This window comes from Podarcis bocagei (genome assembly GCF_964188305.1).
Source record: "Podarcis bocagei genome assembly, chromosome: 7".
Lineage (NCBI taxonomy): Eukaryota > Metazoa > Chordata > Lepidosauria > Squamata > Lacertidae > Podarcis > Podarcis bocagei.
The window spans coordinates 166,868-185,384 of record NC_138132.1 but is presented as its reverse complement, the minus strand read 5'-3'; the positions used below and the strand labels follow the sequence as shown (position 1 = coordinate 185,384).

The window sequence follows — 18,517 nt, the reverse complement described above, 5'->3', positions numbered from 1 at the left end:
GGTAAGGGCAAGGGGAGCCCCAGGGGGAAAGTGTCAGGAGCGGGGGGCCAGCAGGGGACCCCCAAGCGGCAGCTGGGAATCAGGGCCAGCCTCCCCACCAGAGCGCAGCGACTTCCATGAGTCTCTCCAGCGAATCAGAGGATTCCCAGAAGGGGGCGCCTGTGGTCAGGGCAAGGGTAGCCCCAGGGGGAAAGTGTCAGGAGCGGGGGGCCAGCAGGGAATCAGGGCCAGCCTCCCCACCAGAGCGCAGCGACTTCCATGAGTCTCTCCAGCGAATCAGAGGATTCCCAGAAGGGGGCGCCTGTGGTCAGGGCAAGGGGAGCCCCAGGGGGAAAGTGTCAGGAGCGGGGGGCCAGCAGGGGACCCCAAAGCGGCAGCTGGGAATCAGGGCCTAGACAGAAAACAAACTAACAGAACAATAAAACTATAAAAACAAAAAACAAAGTTACAAACACAACATAATTAAATTAAACAAATTCTCACACCCAACTAAACACCCACCCCACACACCCGAGGCCTCCCTGGAGCCCCATAGGCAGCGGAGGTGAGTATGGGGCCCGCCTCCAGGCCCAAAGTGGAAAAAAGGGCTTCCAGGGGGAGCGGTCCTCCCCAAGACTCACTGGCAAAGCGGCAGCAGCAATTTTAAAGGATTTACAGTTATAACTTGCTTTTTTCTTCTTTGCTCTTGAGAGGGGAGGGAAGAGGAAAGACTGTAAATTATTGTTGGACCTTTACTTTTTATCTTAAGGGGTCAGGCTTGAAAAAGGTGTCAATATTTGTCTAACTAGGAATTATTTCTGTCACCAACAATGCTCAATCGGGTTTTGTGCTTTAAGTATTTTGTCCTTTTCAGGGCTGGCTTTTGACAACGAGGACTGCTGCTGTTTCCAGTGGACAACCTTCCAATCCAGGCAGGTCTGGTGAAACTGTGATGGCTTCACCCAAAACCTTTTGGAGAGTTCTCTGCATGCTTAGAGTGGGCTGGTGTCTTCTTCCTCAGACTGGCTACCTGCACCCAGATGAGTTTTTCCAGTCTCCAGAGGTCATGGCAGGTAAAGCTGACATCTTATGTATGTGGTATGAAAAGGTTTTGTGTTTTTACAAAACCTAGTCTTTGTGGACAGTCCTTTGTACCTGGTTTCAAAAAGGTCTTGGGGGGGGGGGGTCGGTGATGAGTTAAATTCTAGGGCCCCCACCACATGGCAGGTGAGCTGCTTTCCATTTCCTCCATTGTTCCAAACAGGCCACATATAAAAAAATTCCTTCCAGTAGCACCTTAAAGACCAACTAAGTTAGTTCTTGGTATGAGCTTTCGTGTGCATGCACACTTCTTCAGATACATGCACATGAAAGTTCATACCAAGAACTAACTTAGTTGGTCTTTAAGGTGCTACTGAAAGGAATTTTTTTATTTTGACTATGGCAGACCAACACGGCTACCTATCTGTAACTGAGGCCACATATAGGCAGCCTGGTTTATAAAGAGCAACAAGAGCAATTCTGAGTCTGCTGAATTATTGATCTTCTGCAGTTGGTTCTGCTTTTAATTAGATTCTTTCTTTGTTTTTATTTTAGTGAGTCAAAGACTTCAATTATTTTTAACTTTTCTAATCTTATGTTGCAGGTCACTGGGGCGGGGGGCAGGTTTCTAGCTGACAGGGCTCCAGCTACTAACTGTGTTAACCTTTCCCCACTCCTCCTCAGGCAGCATATTGGACTTAAAGGTTTACCACCCCTGGGAATTCCTCCCCAAGTCTCCTTGCAGGACTGTAGTGTTTCCCTTGATCACATCTGGAGCTGCTTTCTGGGCCATCAAAGCCCTTCAGCACCTGGGCCTCTCGACCAGCTGCATCACCAGCTACACCCTCCTCGTCTCACCCCGCCTCCTTACCACCATCTTTTCATTCATCCTTGACTACAGTGTTTACCAGCTGGCTCCTCTGTGGGGAGCGGATCCGTGGAACTCACTGGCTCTGCTTGCTGGCTCCTACGTCACACTTGTGTTTTACACGAGGACTTTTGCTAACACTGTGGAAGGACTTCTCTTTGCCTTGCTGCTTCTACTAGTGTCTTCAAAAGCAGCCAGCAAGACCTCGGCCTCAGCCTATCGGTGGCAGAATCCTCTAAATCACAGACTTATTGGGATGATCATAGTTGCTGGATTTTTTAACAGGCCAACGTTTCTGGCATTTGCTTTGGTGCCGCTGTTGCACTGGGTATGTGCAGGTGCTACGTGCCAGCAAAGCGTTAGAAGAACAATACACCATGTTCTCTGTCTTGCCCCAAGTGCCGCCTTCACTGCTGTTTTCTTCATAGCTGCTGACACCTGGTATTTCACTTCTCCCCTGTCAGGACTTAGCCTGCATAGCTTTTACGAGGCCAGCCCACTGAGCATCCTTGCCAGGCTGCGCCAGAGTGTCGTTGTGACCCCCTTGAACTTCCTCACCTATAACCTCAACCCTGATAACCTTGCACAACACGGGACTCACCCGCATCTTACACATTTTGCTGTTAACGGGGTCCTACTTTTTGGGATCCTTCATGTAGAAGCTGTTAGCAATGGCATCAAACTCCTGAAAGTGCACATCAGCCAATTTATGTGGTTGAAGGCCTTGAAGAGGAGCTCACATTCAGCCATCACATGCCCGGAAGGCAGGCTGGCACTGCTGGCTTTCTATTTTATCCCTCTGGCACTTCTTTCTTTATTCAGCCACCAAGAACCTCGCTTCTTCATCCCTCTCATCTTGCCTCTGGTCCTTTTGGTCACGCAGCATAGACAGGCCCAGCAGTGGAAATCCATCAACCTTGTGTTCAATCTCTGTGGTGCCCTTTTCTTTGGCTGCTTCCACCAGGGAGGCATAGTCCCTTGCCTCTTCCACTTGGAGCAGCTCACCCGTTCCCCAGAGTCCCTGAGCCATCGCACACACTACACACTACTCTTTGCTCGGACCTACATGCCTCCCAGGTTTCTGCTAAATGTTAACAAGAGCAACACGCTGGTGGAGCTTGTCGACATGGCTGGGGCCGAGAAAAGCTTCCTTTGCCAGATTCTGGGATCCATAATGAATGGTCCTGCCTGTGTCAATAGAGAGCTGGGCAAGGAAATGACTTGCCAGGTGCTGGTTATCATCCCAGGCACCGTCAGAACCATAATAGAGCAATGTCCGTTGCTGGTCAAGAAGGAGACAGTAATATTTCCACATCTGACGATGGAAGACCCACCACAAATGTCCTTTCTCCTTAGTGAAAAGTGGAGAAGCCAGTTAGGACTGCATATCCTGTATCTGGAGAGAAATAAAAAGAGCATCTAGCATCAAGGTGAGCTAAGCAAAGAAGCTAAAGAACATTTGGCGCACAAACATGCAGTCCACAAAAACCCTAGTTATTCTCAGAAATCTCCCAATACACAGTCCTGTGTCACCCCAAGCAACCCATTTCCTTTCTTCAACTTCCAAGTGCCCCAAATGCCATCCATCCCAGTTCCTGCTTCTCAGTTTCCAGCATCTTCTGTTCTGTTCCAGCCAAAAATCTAGCCATCTTGTCTCATAGCTGTGTGTCCTAGGGCCTCCGCCTGCCTCTGCCTTCTAGGGACCCCAATACGCCACTGACCACAGGCACTTTGGCTATATGTGTGACTTTTCTCTGAAATGCTACCAGGGCCATGTACAGGGCCAGCTAGAAATAATAATAATAATTATTATTATTATTATTATTATTATTATTATTATTATTATTATTAATACCCCGCCCATCTGGCTGGGCTTCCCCAGCCACTCTGGGCGGCTTCCAAAAGAATATTAAAATACTATAATACATCAAACATTAAAACATTAAAAGAAAGACACATCTGTGGAGCTTCAATGCGTGGGTGAGACATGGGTGTGGAGAGGAAAGGTCTGGATTAACTCTAGGCACCAGGGAACATTTTGGGACAAGCGGGGTGGGCTTCACTTGAACCAGTGTGGAACCAGACTGCTGGCACTTAAAAAGTGGCAGAGCAATTTTTTGCAGGGAAAGCCAAAAGAAACTAAGGAGGATTCTGGTTCGGAACATATCTCCCCCTCTCCTGTAATAAGGACGAAGGCGAGAAAAGATCCATGGTGATTTAAATAGGGGAGGGGTAGAATGAGGCATTTAGAGTGCAGGGACACTGATCGCAATTCAGAGAGGCCAAAGCTCCTTGGGCTAAAATGCTCGCGCCCGAGACATTTGGAGACGGGCCTGGAAATAGGTGTTTATATGCTAATGTGAGACACCTCCAAGCCAAGATGGGCCAGCTGACATGTTTACAAACAGCCTGGTGTAATGGCAAGAACGAGCTAGACCTGGTGGATTGCTCTAGAATTGGCATCGAGACAAAAACTGCTACCAAGATGAGCAGCAGCATCCACCAACACACACTCTGTTTCTGGGCATGATTCAAGAAACAGATTTTGTTTGGGGCTTTAAAAGTCTGAGGTGTATCAGAGGATCTTGAAGGGCTGCCGACCCCTCTAGGAAGCTGCCAGTTCATTGATATCACCTTCAGAAACTCTGTTGCCACTTGAACCCAATACCTCTACCAGAGCCAACTGAGTGGGTGGCATCCGGGGACAAGGCCTTTCTTGGAGAGAAACCAGACTGTGGGACACTCTCGTCAGGAATATTTGCCTGGCACCTGTTCTTCTGACCTGAGTTTCATGAGCATCATCATTTTCAAAAGCACCTCAATCGGTCATTATTGTTGTTTGCTTGTTTCTTTTGAAGAAATTGTTTTATAGTGTTATTTATAAAAATGTGTTCTAAAATTGATTCTAAGCTGCCTTGAGAAAACTTTGTGCAAAGACCGGATAATAATTATAAATAATAATAAAAATTAAGCTCAGTTTAAGAAAACTTTGACCAGGGCACTTGTGGCAACTGCCTTTGAAAGGTGCTTTTTGCGTTTGGAAGCCAGAAAGAGGCCCTTGCAAAAGGTTTGCTTTATGCACCGCAGTTGTCACTGCCAAACTCCTCCTTTGTTAGTAAGGGACCAAAGGGCACATGATTGCATCAGTATTGATGGCATGGAACATTATCTGCTAGAAAATGAAAGTGTCCAAAATCAAGATATGCCTAAGACTGTACTGAGCTGCTATTTAGCACCCTCAAATCCTCCAGATGAAATGCCTTGGGTCAGTCTCTGCCACAGCAACCCTCGTGGCTTCCTTCTGGAGCAACACTGCCACTCCCCCTGCAACAATGTGCAAACACTTCTGGCATCCTTTCTACCCATAACCCAGATGGCAATGTGAATTCTCCACTAGAAGACGTAGAGATGGGCTGCCTCTACTGGCAGAAGCCACAAGAGCAGCAAATCCAGCCTCCAAGGAATGCACTGCCCGCTGCTGTGCTGGCAGTGACAGCTGCAGAGTGCTTTAGATCTGCCCCCCCCCCCCCGGCAGCCTCTTGGGGAACAGAAAGCGCTTCCCTTATCCCTGACATAAAACTCTTCTCAGGTGTGGGGGAATTTTATGGTTTGCCTCAGGTGACAAAATGTATTGGGCCAGCCCTGGCAGTGGCTTTCCCTTGGTTTCTGGACATAATTTTAAATGCTGGGTCTGACCATCGCAAAGGTTTGAGCACCCTGGCGTAAGCCTCCCCTGGTCCGAAGCCCTTCATAGGTAAGCGGTCCTCTGAGGTTAGATTAGATACAAGTGGTTGTTCCCCTATTGTGGAATCTGTATTGGGAATTTTGATAGCTGTGTATATCTGTGTATTGCAAGGGGTTGGACTAGATAATCCTTGTGGGTCCTTTCCAAGCCTACGATTCTGTCATTCTGCTGTTATGATACTGTTGCCCGTTGTTGTGATTTAGGATAGTTTTGGTTTAATAATAATTTTAAATGCTGGTTTTTTAAAAAATGTAATTGCTGTTTTTTTTGTTTTGTAAACTACCCTGAAGGTGTTTTAGGACACGTGGTGGAATACAATAAATGAACAAGTACTTAGTCTATTCTTCCTAAAAACAAGCTCTACATACATTTACCATAGCCTTTGACACCTGCACTTTCAGAGCCCACCCTATTCCTGTGATTGTAACTGTCCTCAGTTTTGAGGTTTAGTGCTGTAGCCCACTGGTAAAGGATGGGTAATAAAATTAATAATAATAAATAATATCCTCACAAAGCATGCCCCTGGCTCTACTGCCTTTACCAGCTGTGTAGCAGGCAGAAATTCAACAGGTCTTCCTTTTGCAGAATAGAAATACAATTATGGGGAAAGCTTCATCTATTCACATTCTGTCTGTTTTACTACTTGTGTCACCACCAATTTATTTTTGGGTCCTCCACACCACCTGCAAGAAATCACATAATTTTGCATGACACAAAGCATTTGCAATTATTATGCAAATCAGTGTCCTCTATTGCAAGTGGATCAGAGGGCCCAATCCGTCTAGTGTACTGGCCCCAGAAAAACCCTATTGGTGCCCCAGCAGTAGCCCATGTGGAGCTGTCCTCCTGACCATTGTTGCTGCAGCTTCCCTGGATGGGCTGGCAGGGGGAAGGGCGGCAGTGAGGCTGGACCTGTGAAAGTGTTTTACATTTCTTTTTGCTTTTAACTTGTTGCTATTTTATTGTTGGGTTTTGTGTGTTTATGTTGTAAAGCGCTGTGATACATTTTTATGATACACACACACACATGTATATATATAATAAAATCAATGCCCCGTAGCCTGCCCCCAATTTGCTCCATTGGTGGCCCCCCACAGGTTCATGCCAGTCCTATCCAGGTAGTAGGAGTGACACTGGTGTTCGGAGAGCAGCACTGCCCCCTCCAGGCTGCTGCTGCTATATGCAAGGCTTCAGGAGGGAAGAAGTGGGGGAAAGAACATATCCTTCCCTTCCTCAGAGCAATAGAGAGCCAGTGTGGTGTAGTGGTTAAGAGTGATTGACTCATAATCTGGGGAACTGGGTTCGTGTCTCCGCTCCTCCACCTGCAGCTGCTGGGTGACCTTGGACCAGTCACACTTCTCTGAAGTCTCTCAGCCCCACTCACCTCACAGAGTGTTTGTTGTGGGGGAGGAAGGGAAAGGAGAATGTTAGCCGCTTTGAGATTCCTTAGGGTAGTGATAAAGCGGGATATCAAATCCAAACTCTTCAATAAAGTATATTGGATTGGACTGGTTTTTAAAACTGAACTGTAATGATAAATATAAATAACATTAATAACAACAACCATAATAATAGGTGGAGGAATCACAGTTTATTGGTAGAGCACATGGTTTGTATGCTGTAAACAAAGAAACTTCCAGGATAAAATCTCCACCTTAGAGAACTGGTGTCAGTCAGAATAGGTAATGGTCTTGCCTGACCTGGTACAAAGTAGCTTTCTATTATGTTCAAAGTACTTCAGGTTGGAACTGGCAGTCAGCCCTCAACTGAAGCCTTTTAGGCTACATATATAGCCAAGCTTGTGAAGATTTCAAGAAGGTAAGGTTTTTTGTTGTTTTAAGAAAACTGCTTTTTCTTTTCCTTGTTCCAGGATGGCTGGAACAGCCCATAACAAAAGCATCCCTGGTGCCAATTGCAGCATTTTGTTTCAAGGCCCCCTATCCCACTGCAAAACATGGTGACTTTGGCCTGATCATTAAAAGTCTGGATGGATGCACCTACTGAGAGCTCCACTAGCTCTTATTCCATTTCCAGGCACAAGTCAAAGTCCTCCTGGTCTGTCTGCTCCTTCGATTATGCAGGGGAGGTTTTCCTCGCAGGGCTAAATAGGCAAAGGCAGTTCCAAACAGTACAACTTCCAAATCACAAGAAGAAAACAACCCATCTAGAAACAGGTTTGGCCTCTCCTGGATAGGTCCATAGCCTCAGAGCTGTTTCTGGATTTGGATGCCAAAGTGGCACCACACAGTTAGGGGGCTGGTGTGCCAACTGTGCCACAAACGGGGGAATGCAGAGCTGGCTATTACATTGGGACAGCAGATGCAGTTTGCCCAAAATTTACAGCTTAAGATGCTGACAAAAACCAGGCATTGGGAGGGAACATGTTACTCCAGAGCAAAAGCAACTGCACTGACTTCCTCATTCTTTGAGCCCAATTCAAGATGCTGCATTTTACATTAAAGACCAGACTTTAGCAATGACCTACATTTCTTTTTTACGGGTGTTTTTAAACACAGCATTGCCGCTGTCTTAACTGCTTTTATTTCTTGCTCTGCAATTCTGTTTAGTTTTGCAATTGTTTTATTGTATTTTATGTCTTTTAAGTTGTGAGCCATCTCAAACTTTTCTAAGGAAACACAGCACTGTTGTGTGGAGCCGTCTTTGGGTTGGGTTCAGAAGCACCAGCTGATGGGAGAACGCTGCGACCGGACTGCGGTGGTGGCGGGGGGCATCTGGCCATTGTTCAAACAGCTGCACTGGCTGCCCACTTACTGCCGAGTCAGGTTCAAGGTCCTTGCATTGCTTGACAAACAACTTGGGTCCAGGACACCCCATCATACCCCAGTTCAATCACAGAGGTCATCTGCAGAACCATCGTTGGCCATTCCCCGAGTTGGTGAGGCTCGTCTGACAAGAGGGAGTCGCGCCTTTGGTGTCACTGGCCCGGTCCTGTGGAACTCCCTGCTACGGGAAGGCGAAGCGGCTGCTGGACCAGAGGGCGGGGCCTGCTTCTGCCGCCAAGCAGAGCCCCAGGAGAATCTCGGGGGGGGGGCTCAACTGCGGAGGCGGCTCCAGGTCCCCCTGCGAGGAGGCTGTCCGGGGAGGGAGCGGGGCGTGCTGCGTCTCGGGGGGGCCCGGCCTGGGACTCCAGCTCAGCGCGGGAACCTCGCCAGCCTCAGTTTCCACAGCCGTGCAATGGGCTCGGGGCCCAGCCTCCTCCCTCCCGCCTCCCTCCCTCCCCCCCCCCCCGCACGCAGGAAGGCGGGGCAAAGCGGGCCGCCCCTTTTATTGGCCGCTTGCTCCTCCAGGGGGCGCTGGCAGCCTCGCCCATTGGCCGGCAGGAGATGCGGCGGGCCCGAGTCCGCTATTGGCCGCCCTCAGCGTCCGTCTTGGGCCTTCCTCAGGGATCCCGCCCCTTGTCCTTTCCGCGCCCCTCATTGGACCAGCCGCTGGCCTTGGCCTCCTCCTTCAGCTCGCGCAGGAAAGTGTCGCGCAGGCGCAGTCCGTGAGGCGCGCCGCCGCCCGGATAGGCCTCGCCTCCGCCAGCCGCTCCAGGAGCCGGTGGTCGTTCAGCAGGGCGAGCAGCAGCCGGCGCAGGACCATCCTCGCCGCGAAAGACCGAAGACTCCGCCGGGCGGGAGAAGGAGCCGCGTCGCGAGCGGCGAGGGGGCGGAGCAGGCGCCGGGCAGGTCACGTGCTGGCCTGGCGTCGGGATTGGCCGGGGGAGCTGAAGGCCGCGCGTGCGCCCTGACGGGCGTGACTTGGTCCGCCTGACCATAGAGTAGCGGGTCCTGGGGGCGGAAGTGAGCGCAGCTTCCGGGCCTTTGGCTAAAGGCATCACCTGCCACCGTCTAGTCAAAGCTCTGGTTTCCCCGCTCGTGATGCGTGGAAGTGAGAGCTGGACCGCAAGAAGGCTGATCGCCGAAGAAGGGATGCTTTTGAATTCTGGGGCTGGAGGAGACTCTAGTCCAACTCTATGATTCTTTGATGGTATCTTCTTGATACATTCGCCTCTGCCATGTCTTTACCCTCTGAAGATTGTGGATTCTCCTTCATTGGAGGTTTCTTAAGCAGAGGTTGGACGGCCATCTGTCATGGGGATTCATTTAGTTGAGATTCCTGCATTCTTGTAATTTTGAAGAAAAATGTAGCCAATCCACCTCACTTTTTTTTTAAAAAAAATTAATATTTATTAACGTTTCAAAGGTGGCAGAAAGAAAAAGCAAAAAACACATTTTTAAACAAAAACAATACAACACATAACAATAAAGAAAAAACAAGAATAAGAAAAAACAAGAAAAAATAAAATCCATTAAAAAAGCGAAAAAGAAAAATACAACACATCTTCCCATAACTTGCCTTTCATTAGCTTATTTCCTTGACCTCCTCACACCTCCCTTTTTTGTTTTTTATATAATTTTTATTGGTTTTACAAGAATTTTTTATAAACAGATACAAACAGATAAAGAAACAAACAAACATGTATAATTTAATATCCTTTTTTTCATAAACCTTACTTCGTCGACTTCCCTAAGCCTCCCCTTTCTGCATCCCAATTTCCAAAATTATTTCAGCAAATCCTAAGACTTAATTTCATCAGATTTATTCCTTATTCTTTTCTTTTACTTAATCTTTTTCAGCTGTAAACCCCTTCCCCCCCCTCAAATCTCGACATTTTAACACTCATTAATTTTGCAATATTTCTTAAGGTACACTTTAAATTTTTTCCACTCTTCTTCCGCCGTCTCTTTCCCCTGATCACGGATTCTGCCAGTCATTTCGGCCAGTCCCATATAGTCCATCACCTTCGTCTGCCATTCTTCCAGAGTGGGTAGATCTTGCGTCTTCCAATGCTTGGCGATGAGTATTCTTGCTGCTGTAGTAGCATACATAAAAAAAATTCTATCTTTCTTTGACACCAACTGGCCGACAATGCCCAAGAGAAAGGCCTCTGGTTTCTTGGGAAAAGTGCATTTAAGCACCTTTTTCATTTCATTATATATCATTTCCCAGAAAGCCTTAATCTTCGGGCACGTCCACCAAAGGTGATAGAAAGTACCTTCAGTTTCTTTGCATTTCCAACACTTATTGTCAGGCAAATGATAGATTTTTGCTAGCTTGACTGGGGTCATGTACCACCTGTAAATGATTTTCATAATATTTTCTCTTAAGGCATGACATGCCGTAAATTTTATACCGGTGGTCCACAACTGCTCCCAGTCAGCAAACATAATATTATGACCAATGTCCTGTGCCCACTTAATCATGGCTGATTTAACAGTTTCATCTTGTGTATTCCATTTCAGCAACAAGTTGTACATTCTAGACAAATTCTTATCATTGGGTTCTAACAGTTCTGTTTCTAATTTCGATTTCTCCACCTGGAAGCCAATTTTCCTGTCTTGTTTGTAAACCTCCATTATTTGATAATAATGGAGCCAGTCTCGTACTTTAGTCTTCAGTTTCTCATGGCTCTGTAGTTTCAATTTGTCACCCTCTTGTTCCAGAATTTCCCAATACTTTGGCCAATTGGCCTCCATATTGAGTTTTTTCACAGCTTTGGCCTCCAATGGCGACAACCATCTAGGAGTTTTGTTTTCCAGCAAATCTTTATATCTGATCCAGACATTATATAATGCTTTTCTAACAATGTGGTTTTTGAAAGCTTTATGCACTTTAACCTTGTCATACCATAGATATGCATGCCATCCAAATACATTATTAAAACCTTCTAAGTCCAAGATATCTGTATTCTCGAGGAGCATCCATTCTTTCATCCAGCAGAATGCTGCTGATTCATAGTACACACCTCCCTTTTTTGTATTCTAGTTCGATTATCTGTTTCAGCAAATCCTTTCCAGCTTTTCAAATTTTTGTCCTGTAATTTATCTTAATATAATGTAATTTTACCATTTTTAGCTGTCATATTAATCCCAAGGTATTTCACTTTCTTAACCACTGTTAAACCTGTCTCATACTAAAACCTTTCTCTTTCAATCGCTGTTAAATTTTTCTCTAAAACCTTTGTTTTTAACTTGTTCAGTTTAAATCCTGCAACTTGACCAAATTCTTGAACCTAGCAGTTCAAAAGCACGTCAAAGTGCAAGTAGATAAATAGGTACCGCTCCGGCAGGAAGGTAAACGGCATTTTCGTGCGCTGCTTTGGTTCACCAGAAGTGGCTTAGTCATGCTGGTCTGGAAGCTGTACGCCGGCTCCCTCAGCCAATAAAGTGAGATTAGTGCCGCAACCCCAGAGTCGGTCACAACTGGACCTAATGGTCAGGGGTCCCTTTACCTTTACGTAAGGAGCCTCAAAGTGGCGTACAATCTCCTTTCCCTCCCCCCCCCACAGCAAATTTTCTGCGAGGTGAGTGGGGCTGAGAGACTTCAGAGAAGTGTGACTAGCCCAAGGTCACCCAGCAGCTGCATGTGGAGGAGCGGGGAAGCGAACCTGGTTCACCAGATTACGAGTCCACCACTCTCAACCACTACACCACACTGGCTCTCAGTCTTTTATATGGAAGATGCCTGATGCATATGGGGGCCTGGAAAACTTTGCCTGTAGCATTCCCTAATGCCAGCTTAATAACTGAGAGAGGAAAGTCCCTGAAACATACCAGAACTGCTTTGTTATCTTTCCACAAAATAAATACATCTATATAACACCTGTTGGTTGGATGCCACCCACAATCTCTGCTGAGGTTTGGCAAGATTCCAGGGGAGTCCCAGGCACTTACCCAGGGTCTGTGTTCCCTTGAGAATGAAGGCATGGAGGAGGCTGTTGTAGCTTTAAGAAATATGATATATTGACATATCTACACCTGAATTTGGATGGAAGGAGTCCAGATCTAACAATGTGGTCATCCAAGAGGGGTTTGTTCCCCACAGCAGTGCAGCAGTGGAGTCCAAGGCATCTCTCCCAGCCTCCCTTCAGCCATCCTGCCAAAATGGTTCTCTCCTTTGCTCTCAGCCCCCAACTCTACATATGACATCATGCTCTGCTACCCCGGTAACCTTCCAAATCTCCTGTCTCTGTACATCTGGGCAGGGGGGAAGGACAGTTCTCTTGCATTACCAATGGCCCTCAGTGACCCCACATCACTTCTTAGTAGCCCTAGCGTAGCCAGGTTGTTTTGCATAAGCTTGCCCATAATTCCTCTGCAGTTTGTATTTTCCCTTCATATTCCAAATGGATGCTTTATTTGAGATTCCTGCATTGCAAGGGGTTGGACAATGACCCTATGAATCAAAACCCTATCATTTATTACTTTCTTGGGGTTGGGGGGGGGGTTCCCCTCTCAAATTCATAGAACACCTATATTGCCGCTAGAAGAAGTTGTTCAAGCACATGTCAGCAGGATTGCTGCTCTGGAGGGACAGGCTCATTGGACTTCCTTGAGTGGGAATTGACCTCCTGAGGGTGACATGAACATGTTCCTCATCAACAGCCTCTGGAAGAGCTACCCAAAGGTAGATGTTGGTCTATGTCCCACCGTCTCCGCCCTGGCCCACCACCTAAGGATACCAGCTGCTGCAGCATCTGGCTAGGCTGGCTAAGCAATGGACATTATGTTTATTTCAATGAACTGAATAGAGTGAAAGATTATGAGTCATGGGGGCATGGAGAGTGTGTGTATTAACAGTACTTGGCTTATTTTTTTAGTTGCTAATACTGTTTTATAGATTATAAATGCTTTGTTAATCATATAATATGACTTTTGCTGTAATTGTAATGTTTAGCATATTTTTGTCGCCGCTTTGTTAATACACTGGTACCTCAGGTTACAAACACTTTGTACTCCACTAACCTGGAAGTAGTACCTTGGGTTGAGAACTTAGCCCCAGGATGAGAACGGAAATCGCGCAACAGCGGGAAAGCGCGCCTCAGGTACCACTGTTGTGTTTTCTAGGCTGTAATTGTTTTTACTGATGATTTGTTAGGCTGAAAGAGCTGCTCAATGCCCCAGTGCTGGGTCTGAATACAAAACACTCTGAAAACTTGGGGAACCTACAGCCCAGACCTCCTACAAACCCAAAGGAGCAGCAATCTTATCTTCTTCAGAAATGTTACTAAAAATAGCCTAACTGCATGGACAAGAGTCAATGTGAAAGCTGTGCAAACATTCTTCTCTTCTCTCCATTCTGGGAGATTAGACGACTTCCAGGTGCACACAGGACTCCGCATTCTCAGTGAGGCCAGTTTGAGAGAAGAGAACATGCTGTGGCTGGGTTGCAGTTTGCTGCTGGCGGCTCTTGCAGGTACAACCCCCCCCCCCAAAAAAAAAATCTGGACAGTTTATCTGCTCAAGAATAGTCATGAAATGTTGGGTGAGGATGAACAAAACTGCAGTACAGAAGCTGGAATGCAAATCCACGGCCATCAATCCAGAAGAGGGCTAAGATTTCAGTGTGCAAGTAGAGGTGTCCTGGCAACAGAGGAAGGGAAGGAGAACCAGGCAGTTAAGCCAGGAAACAGAAATGCAGGAGGCCTATCACCATTGTCAGTCATACTCAGATTTAACCCACTGATATTAATGGGCATGCCTAACTTAAGTCCACTGATTTCAGTGGGACTACTCTGAGTATTACTTAGTTGGATACAACCCAAAAACCCACTCTCTACACTGACCATTCAGACTATTCACCCAGCCCCACTTTATTAACTGAATTTGTTCTGAAACAGTGTGTGAAACTGACATATCCCTAAGCAACTTGGTCCCAACGTACCATGAGACCCCAAAGTACTTACTTTCCAACTTGACCACCCAGATCTGTTGATGGGGCACTTCTGTTGGTCTCCTCACCCCAATGAACCCTGAGATTTAGCTGGACGCCATTAGGGATTGAGCCTTTGGTGTGGCAGCCGCTGCCCTGTGGAACTCCCTGCCACCAAGAGCCACCCCTCCCTTCAGACATCTTTTGAAAACTTTAATGTTTAGAGAAGCCTTTGTAACATGTATCTTATTTCATAGTATTGTAGAGTTGGAAGGGACCCCTAGGGTCATCTAGTTCAATCCCCTGCCATGCAGGAATCTCAACTCTGTTAACTAATTAGTATTTATTGGCATTTTAATGATGTTTTCATGCTGATTTTATTCTCATATATAATAATACACATATACAGTACATATATATGGTGGTAAGAAAATAAATTAACAGCTCATATCAGAATAATCAAAAGCAGTCAGTTATTTGGGCTGATTGTACAAAGAGGAAATGTCACTGTTACATGGGGCAAACCAGCAGTGTACTATATAGTTACTTGTTATAGTTACTGTTTTGGAATAGTCTACAATAATACATTATGATCTTTCCTGTGGTTTAAAACCGTGGCTTTTATTTTAGCAGTATGAGTGATGGTATGTAGAACTCTGGCAGAAATTAATCAGGAACAGTTGCCAGCCACACTTACTTGCAATATGAGACCAGTAATTCAAAGGATTCCTATGCAGGGAGATGGAGGTGGAAAGCAGGATATGGTGGCAAAAAGTTGAGCCTTTGTTTACTAGCAGGAAGAGATTGCATGCAGCACCCTCATCTAGCTACCGTAGTCTGGCTGACAGATGTCATGGGATAGGCTGGATACCATTTCCTGAGTTCACGAGGCCACATTGCATTTTAGCATGTTCCTAACCATTGAAGAAGTCTTGATTTTTTCCTCTACCAATTATATATTGAGCTGTTGCAGCTGCTGAGAAGTTGGTTGGTAGTGCCAAGTGCCAACAAGATTCTGTGCCGTGGCAAGTCTCCCTCCAGTCAGTGCACCATGTCTGCAGTGGGGCCCTCATCAGCCAAGAATGGGTGTTGTCCTCAGCTCAGTGCAGCAGGAGGTGGGTATAAGCCTGCTTCACACCCTTTGCACACAATCTGTCTCCCACAGGGAATAAAGTCCATTCTCTGCTGTTGGCTGCTCTGTTCTCATTTGAAATAGGAGGGCAACTTGTGCATTTGCCTGCCTGCCTACAAGAATCCTTGAGGGTGAGCAAGGAATCTTTCAACCCAGGCTGAGGCAGAAAAACGCTAGGGAGAACACTATTGACCCACCTGCTCTTCTTCCAGCAGCCCAGATCACATGGAGGTCTGGCTTGGCCTACAAGTCCCTGAGACTCTTCCTAAGGAGAAGCAACAGGCCATTGCTGCTGCCAAGCTGGTGCCTCATAAGCAGTTCAACAACTACACACTGGACTATGACATCATGCTCATCAAGCTTGCACAACCAGCTGTCCTGGGTGAGCTAGTGCAGCTCATCAGTTTGCCCAGCCAATGTGCCATAGCTGGGACCCAGTGCCTGGCTTCAGAATGGATCAGCAGCAACTGTGAGTACAGAGAGGGTGGTGCTGAGAGACTAACCAGGACCAGCAACAACTGTGACAGACTGGAGCAGGGGGCTGCTGGGAGATGCCCCTCTTCGTGGCCGTGGGGGATTATGGTGGGGGACATGCAAGGGGGCACTGAAGTTCCTTAGTGATGCATGGGATAAATGACACCATGCAAAAAAGGGAAGGGTAGATGAACGGCAAATGGTGGGAGGGAGGCACCAACAATTCATTGTACTATGATAGATTCATGGCAGGTGGCAGTGCCCCCTTGAAGCAGAAAGAGCTCAAGGAGAGAGGGGTGAGGCCTGAGCATAAGAGTCTCCCTCCTGCCTCGCCCCAGGCAGCTGCTCAGGATCAACATATTTTGGGCTTACAGCTGATGGAACAGACAACCTTCTGCAGTGCTCCTACCTTCCAGTCACATCTGATGCCACTTGCAACAATGTCTACCCAGGACGGTTCACTGACAGGATGCTTTGTGCTGGACAGCTGGACAGCAGCCAAGATGCCTGCAAGGTGAGGCTCTTCTCCTTTTACTGGCAAGTCCAGTGATTGGGGGGTGGGGGGTGGGGAGCAAACAAGCAGAGGCATACCTTGACTCCCTTGTGATCTTGGCCAGAAGCTGTATCAGTACATCTGAAGCTGGGAGAGACCATGGACCAGAAACTTCAAAAGTTTGCTTTTTGTCACCTTTTATGCTCTGCCTGTGATTTCCTCCATGACCACCAGGACTGCTCTTCTTCCTCTCTCCCTCCCTCTCTTCCTGCAACTCTCACCTGCTGTCTCTATCTTTCTTCTATCCAAGCGCCACTTGGCGCTCCACTCACAGTTCCAATAGCACCACTGGCCAACCTGGGAGATGGTCCTGCGGGGCTGATGAGATGGGTGCCTAGAGGAGCCTGCATGCCTTGCCTGGCCTCCCAGATGGGCATGTGTGCTCCTAGCCACTCCAAGCCATGGGTGAGAGGTGTGGTTTTGGTGGCCCCCGGAGCCTGCACTTTTTGGTGGGAGGTAAGGTTGTATAGGTGTCCCTGACTTTGAGTTCAGTAACATGGTCTAATTATGTGCATCCACACACACCATATAGATGAATGCTTCCCTTCAGACTAGAGCTGTCTCCAACCAAATCACTCACAAGCATTCTCCATAGGCAGGCTAGTAGCTACTGGCCGAACATTAACCAGAACTAAACAACAAAGCATAATATATTTGAAAAGTACAATAAAAAGCCATGTGCCAAATCCTCCCCATATCAAAGTTAAATAGCATTTATGTCATTCCCACATTCTTGAGAGGGCCAGAGGGGCTGTAAGCGCAAGTGCACACCCACCCCAACGGGAAGGGAAATTCTCCAGCTGCAAGAGCCAACCTCTTGGGACCACTCAGGGGGTACTTGTGGCTGGGGAAAGCCTCACACAGCTCCCTCTCTCCTGCTGCAGGCAGTGCTTCAGGGCCTGAGAGTTCAAATAACGACAGTGAGAAATTGCCATGATTTGCTCCTGTCCCCTGGAGAGTCCCAAAGCTGTTGTCTATGTCTTAGGGAGATGTGGGCAGCCCCTTGGTGTGTGAAGAAGCCCTCCAAGGACTGCTGTCCTGGAAGAAAAGCTGCAGTGAAGAGAACCGGCTGGGGCTGTACACCAAGGTCTGCATCTTTGAAGACTGGATCCACTACACAATTGCCAGCAACTGAAGAGCAATAAAGCCAGATTGAGCTCTGACCTGGTATCTCGCTGCTCTGAGAAAGACCCTGTGATCTGGCACCACCAGCAATGCAATGACTATATAGGCCTGGCTACTGTGGAAGAGAAGGCTTCTAGGAAGTCTACCCCCCAGTCTGCCCACCACCAGAGGGGTCATGGCTGAGGCAAGGGAGCAGAATCGAATGATTTGCTCCCTCACTCCTCAGCTTCCAGCACACCTCCTGGAATGGCTTGATTTCACATTATGGTAGATGTTGGTTAGGGTTTACCATGTAGGTGAGGGAATATGTTAACTATATTTTATTCCTCCACAAACCTGACCAACAGACAAAACATCAGCTTATTGCTTGTGTTTAGAAGCACAGTGCCAAGCATCTTTAACAGTAAAAACAAAAGCCTTTAGGCTGATCTCCCCTTCTGTTACCCTGTTTATTATAGAAACAGGCCACCGACTGAAAAGTATGGTTAAAGCATATAGTTTACTCACAGTCAAGCACCTGTCCTTAGCAGCAACAGCAGTAAAAATAAATGCAGGTAAAATACTTGTATTTACAGTGAAAGCAGCCTCAGGCATGAGCCTGATGCTGGAGCAAGCAGATACAAGTCTTCTCCCATCGGCTGGTTGGAGAGAGAGAGAGAGAGAGAGAGAAGGAACAGAAAATACTTTTCTTCTTCTTCCCTACCAAGAGAGGAGGGGAAATGAAATAACACAGAGCCTTCTCTACCAATTGCATTGATCTGAGTCCACCTAACAGCAATACTGCTCTGTGATTTTAATCCCCACACTTGCTGACTAGTAAGAATATGCATTTTTAGATTTGATTTCTAAACTCTCACAATATTTACTCCATGGAGCAGTTTCGTT

At 47.0% G+C, this 18,517-nt stretch overlaps 1 protein-coding gene across 3 annotated transcripts; it reads left to right on the top strand.

The window, feature by feature from the left end:
• Nucleotides 1-651: 651 nt before the first annotated feature.
• Nucleotides 652-17,670, top strand: LOC308591570 (GPI mannosyltransferase 4-like). Of its 3 annotated transcripts, XM_081202332.1 has the most exons (6): nt 805-1,052; nt 13,788-13,892; nt 15,313-15,463; nt 15,693-15,949; nt 16,293-16,468; nt 17,493-17,670. In XM_081202332.1, exons 1-6 carry the CDS (start codon nt 932-934, stop codon nt 17,640-17,642), a joined length of 960 nt encoding a protein of 319 aa, XP_081058458.1. In that variant the 5' UTR covers nt 805-931; the 3' UTR covers nt 17,643-17,670. The 3 variants fall into 3 exon arrangements, with proteins under 3 accessions (XP_081058456.1, XP_081058458.1, XP_081058457.1); XM_081202330.1 differs by lacking the exons at nt 13,788-13,892; nt 15,313-15,463; nt 15,693-15,949; nt 16,293-16,468; nt 17,493-17,670 and adding an exon at nt 1,705-3,673 and having other exon boundaries at nt 652-1,052; XM_081202331.1 differs by lacking the exons at nt 13,788-13,892; nt 15,313-15,463; nt 15,693-15,949; nt 16,293-16,468; nt 17,493-17,670 and adding an exon at nt 1,922-3,673 and having other exon boundaries at nt 953-1,052.
• The last annotated feature ends 847 nt before the right edge of the window (nt 17,671-18,517 follow it).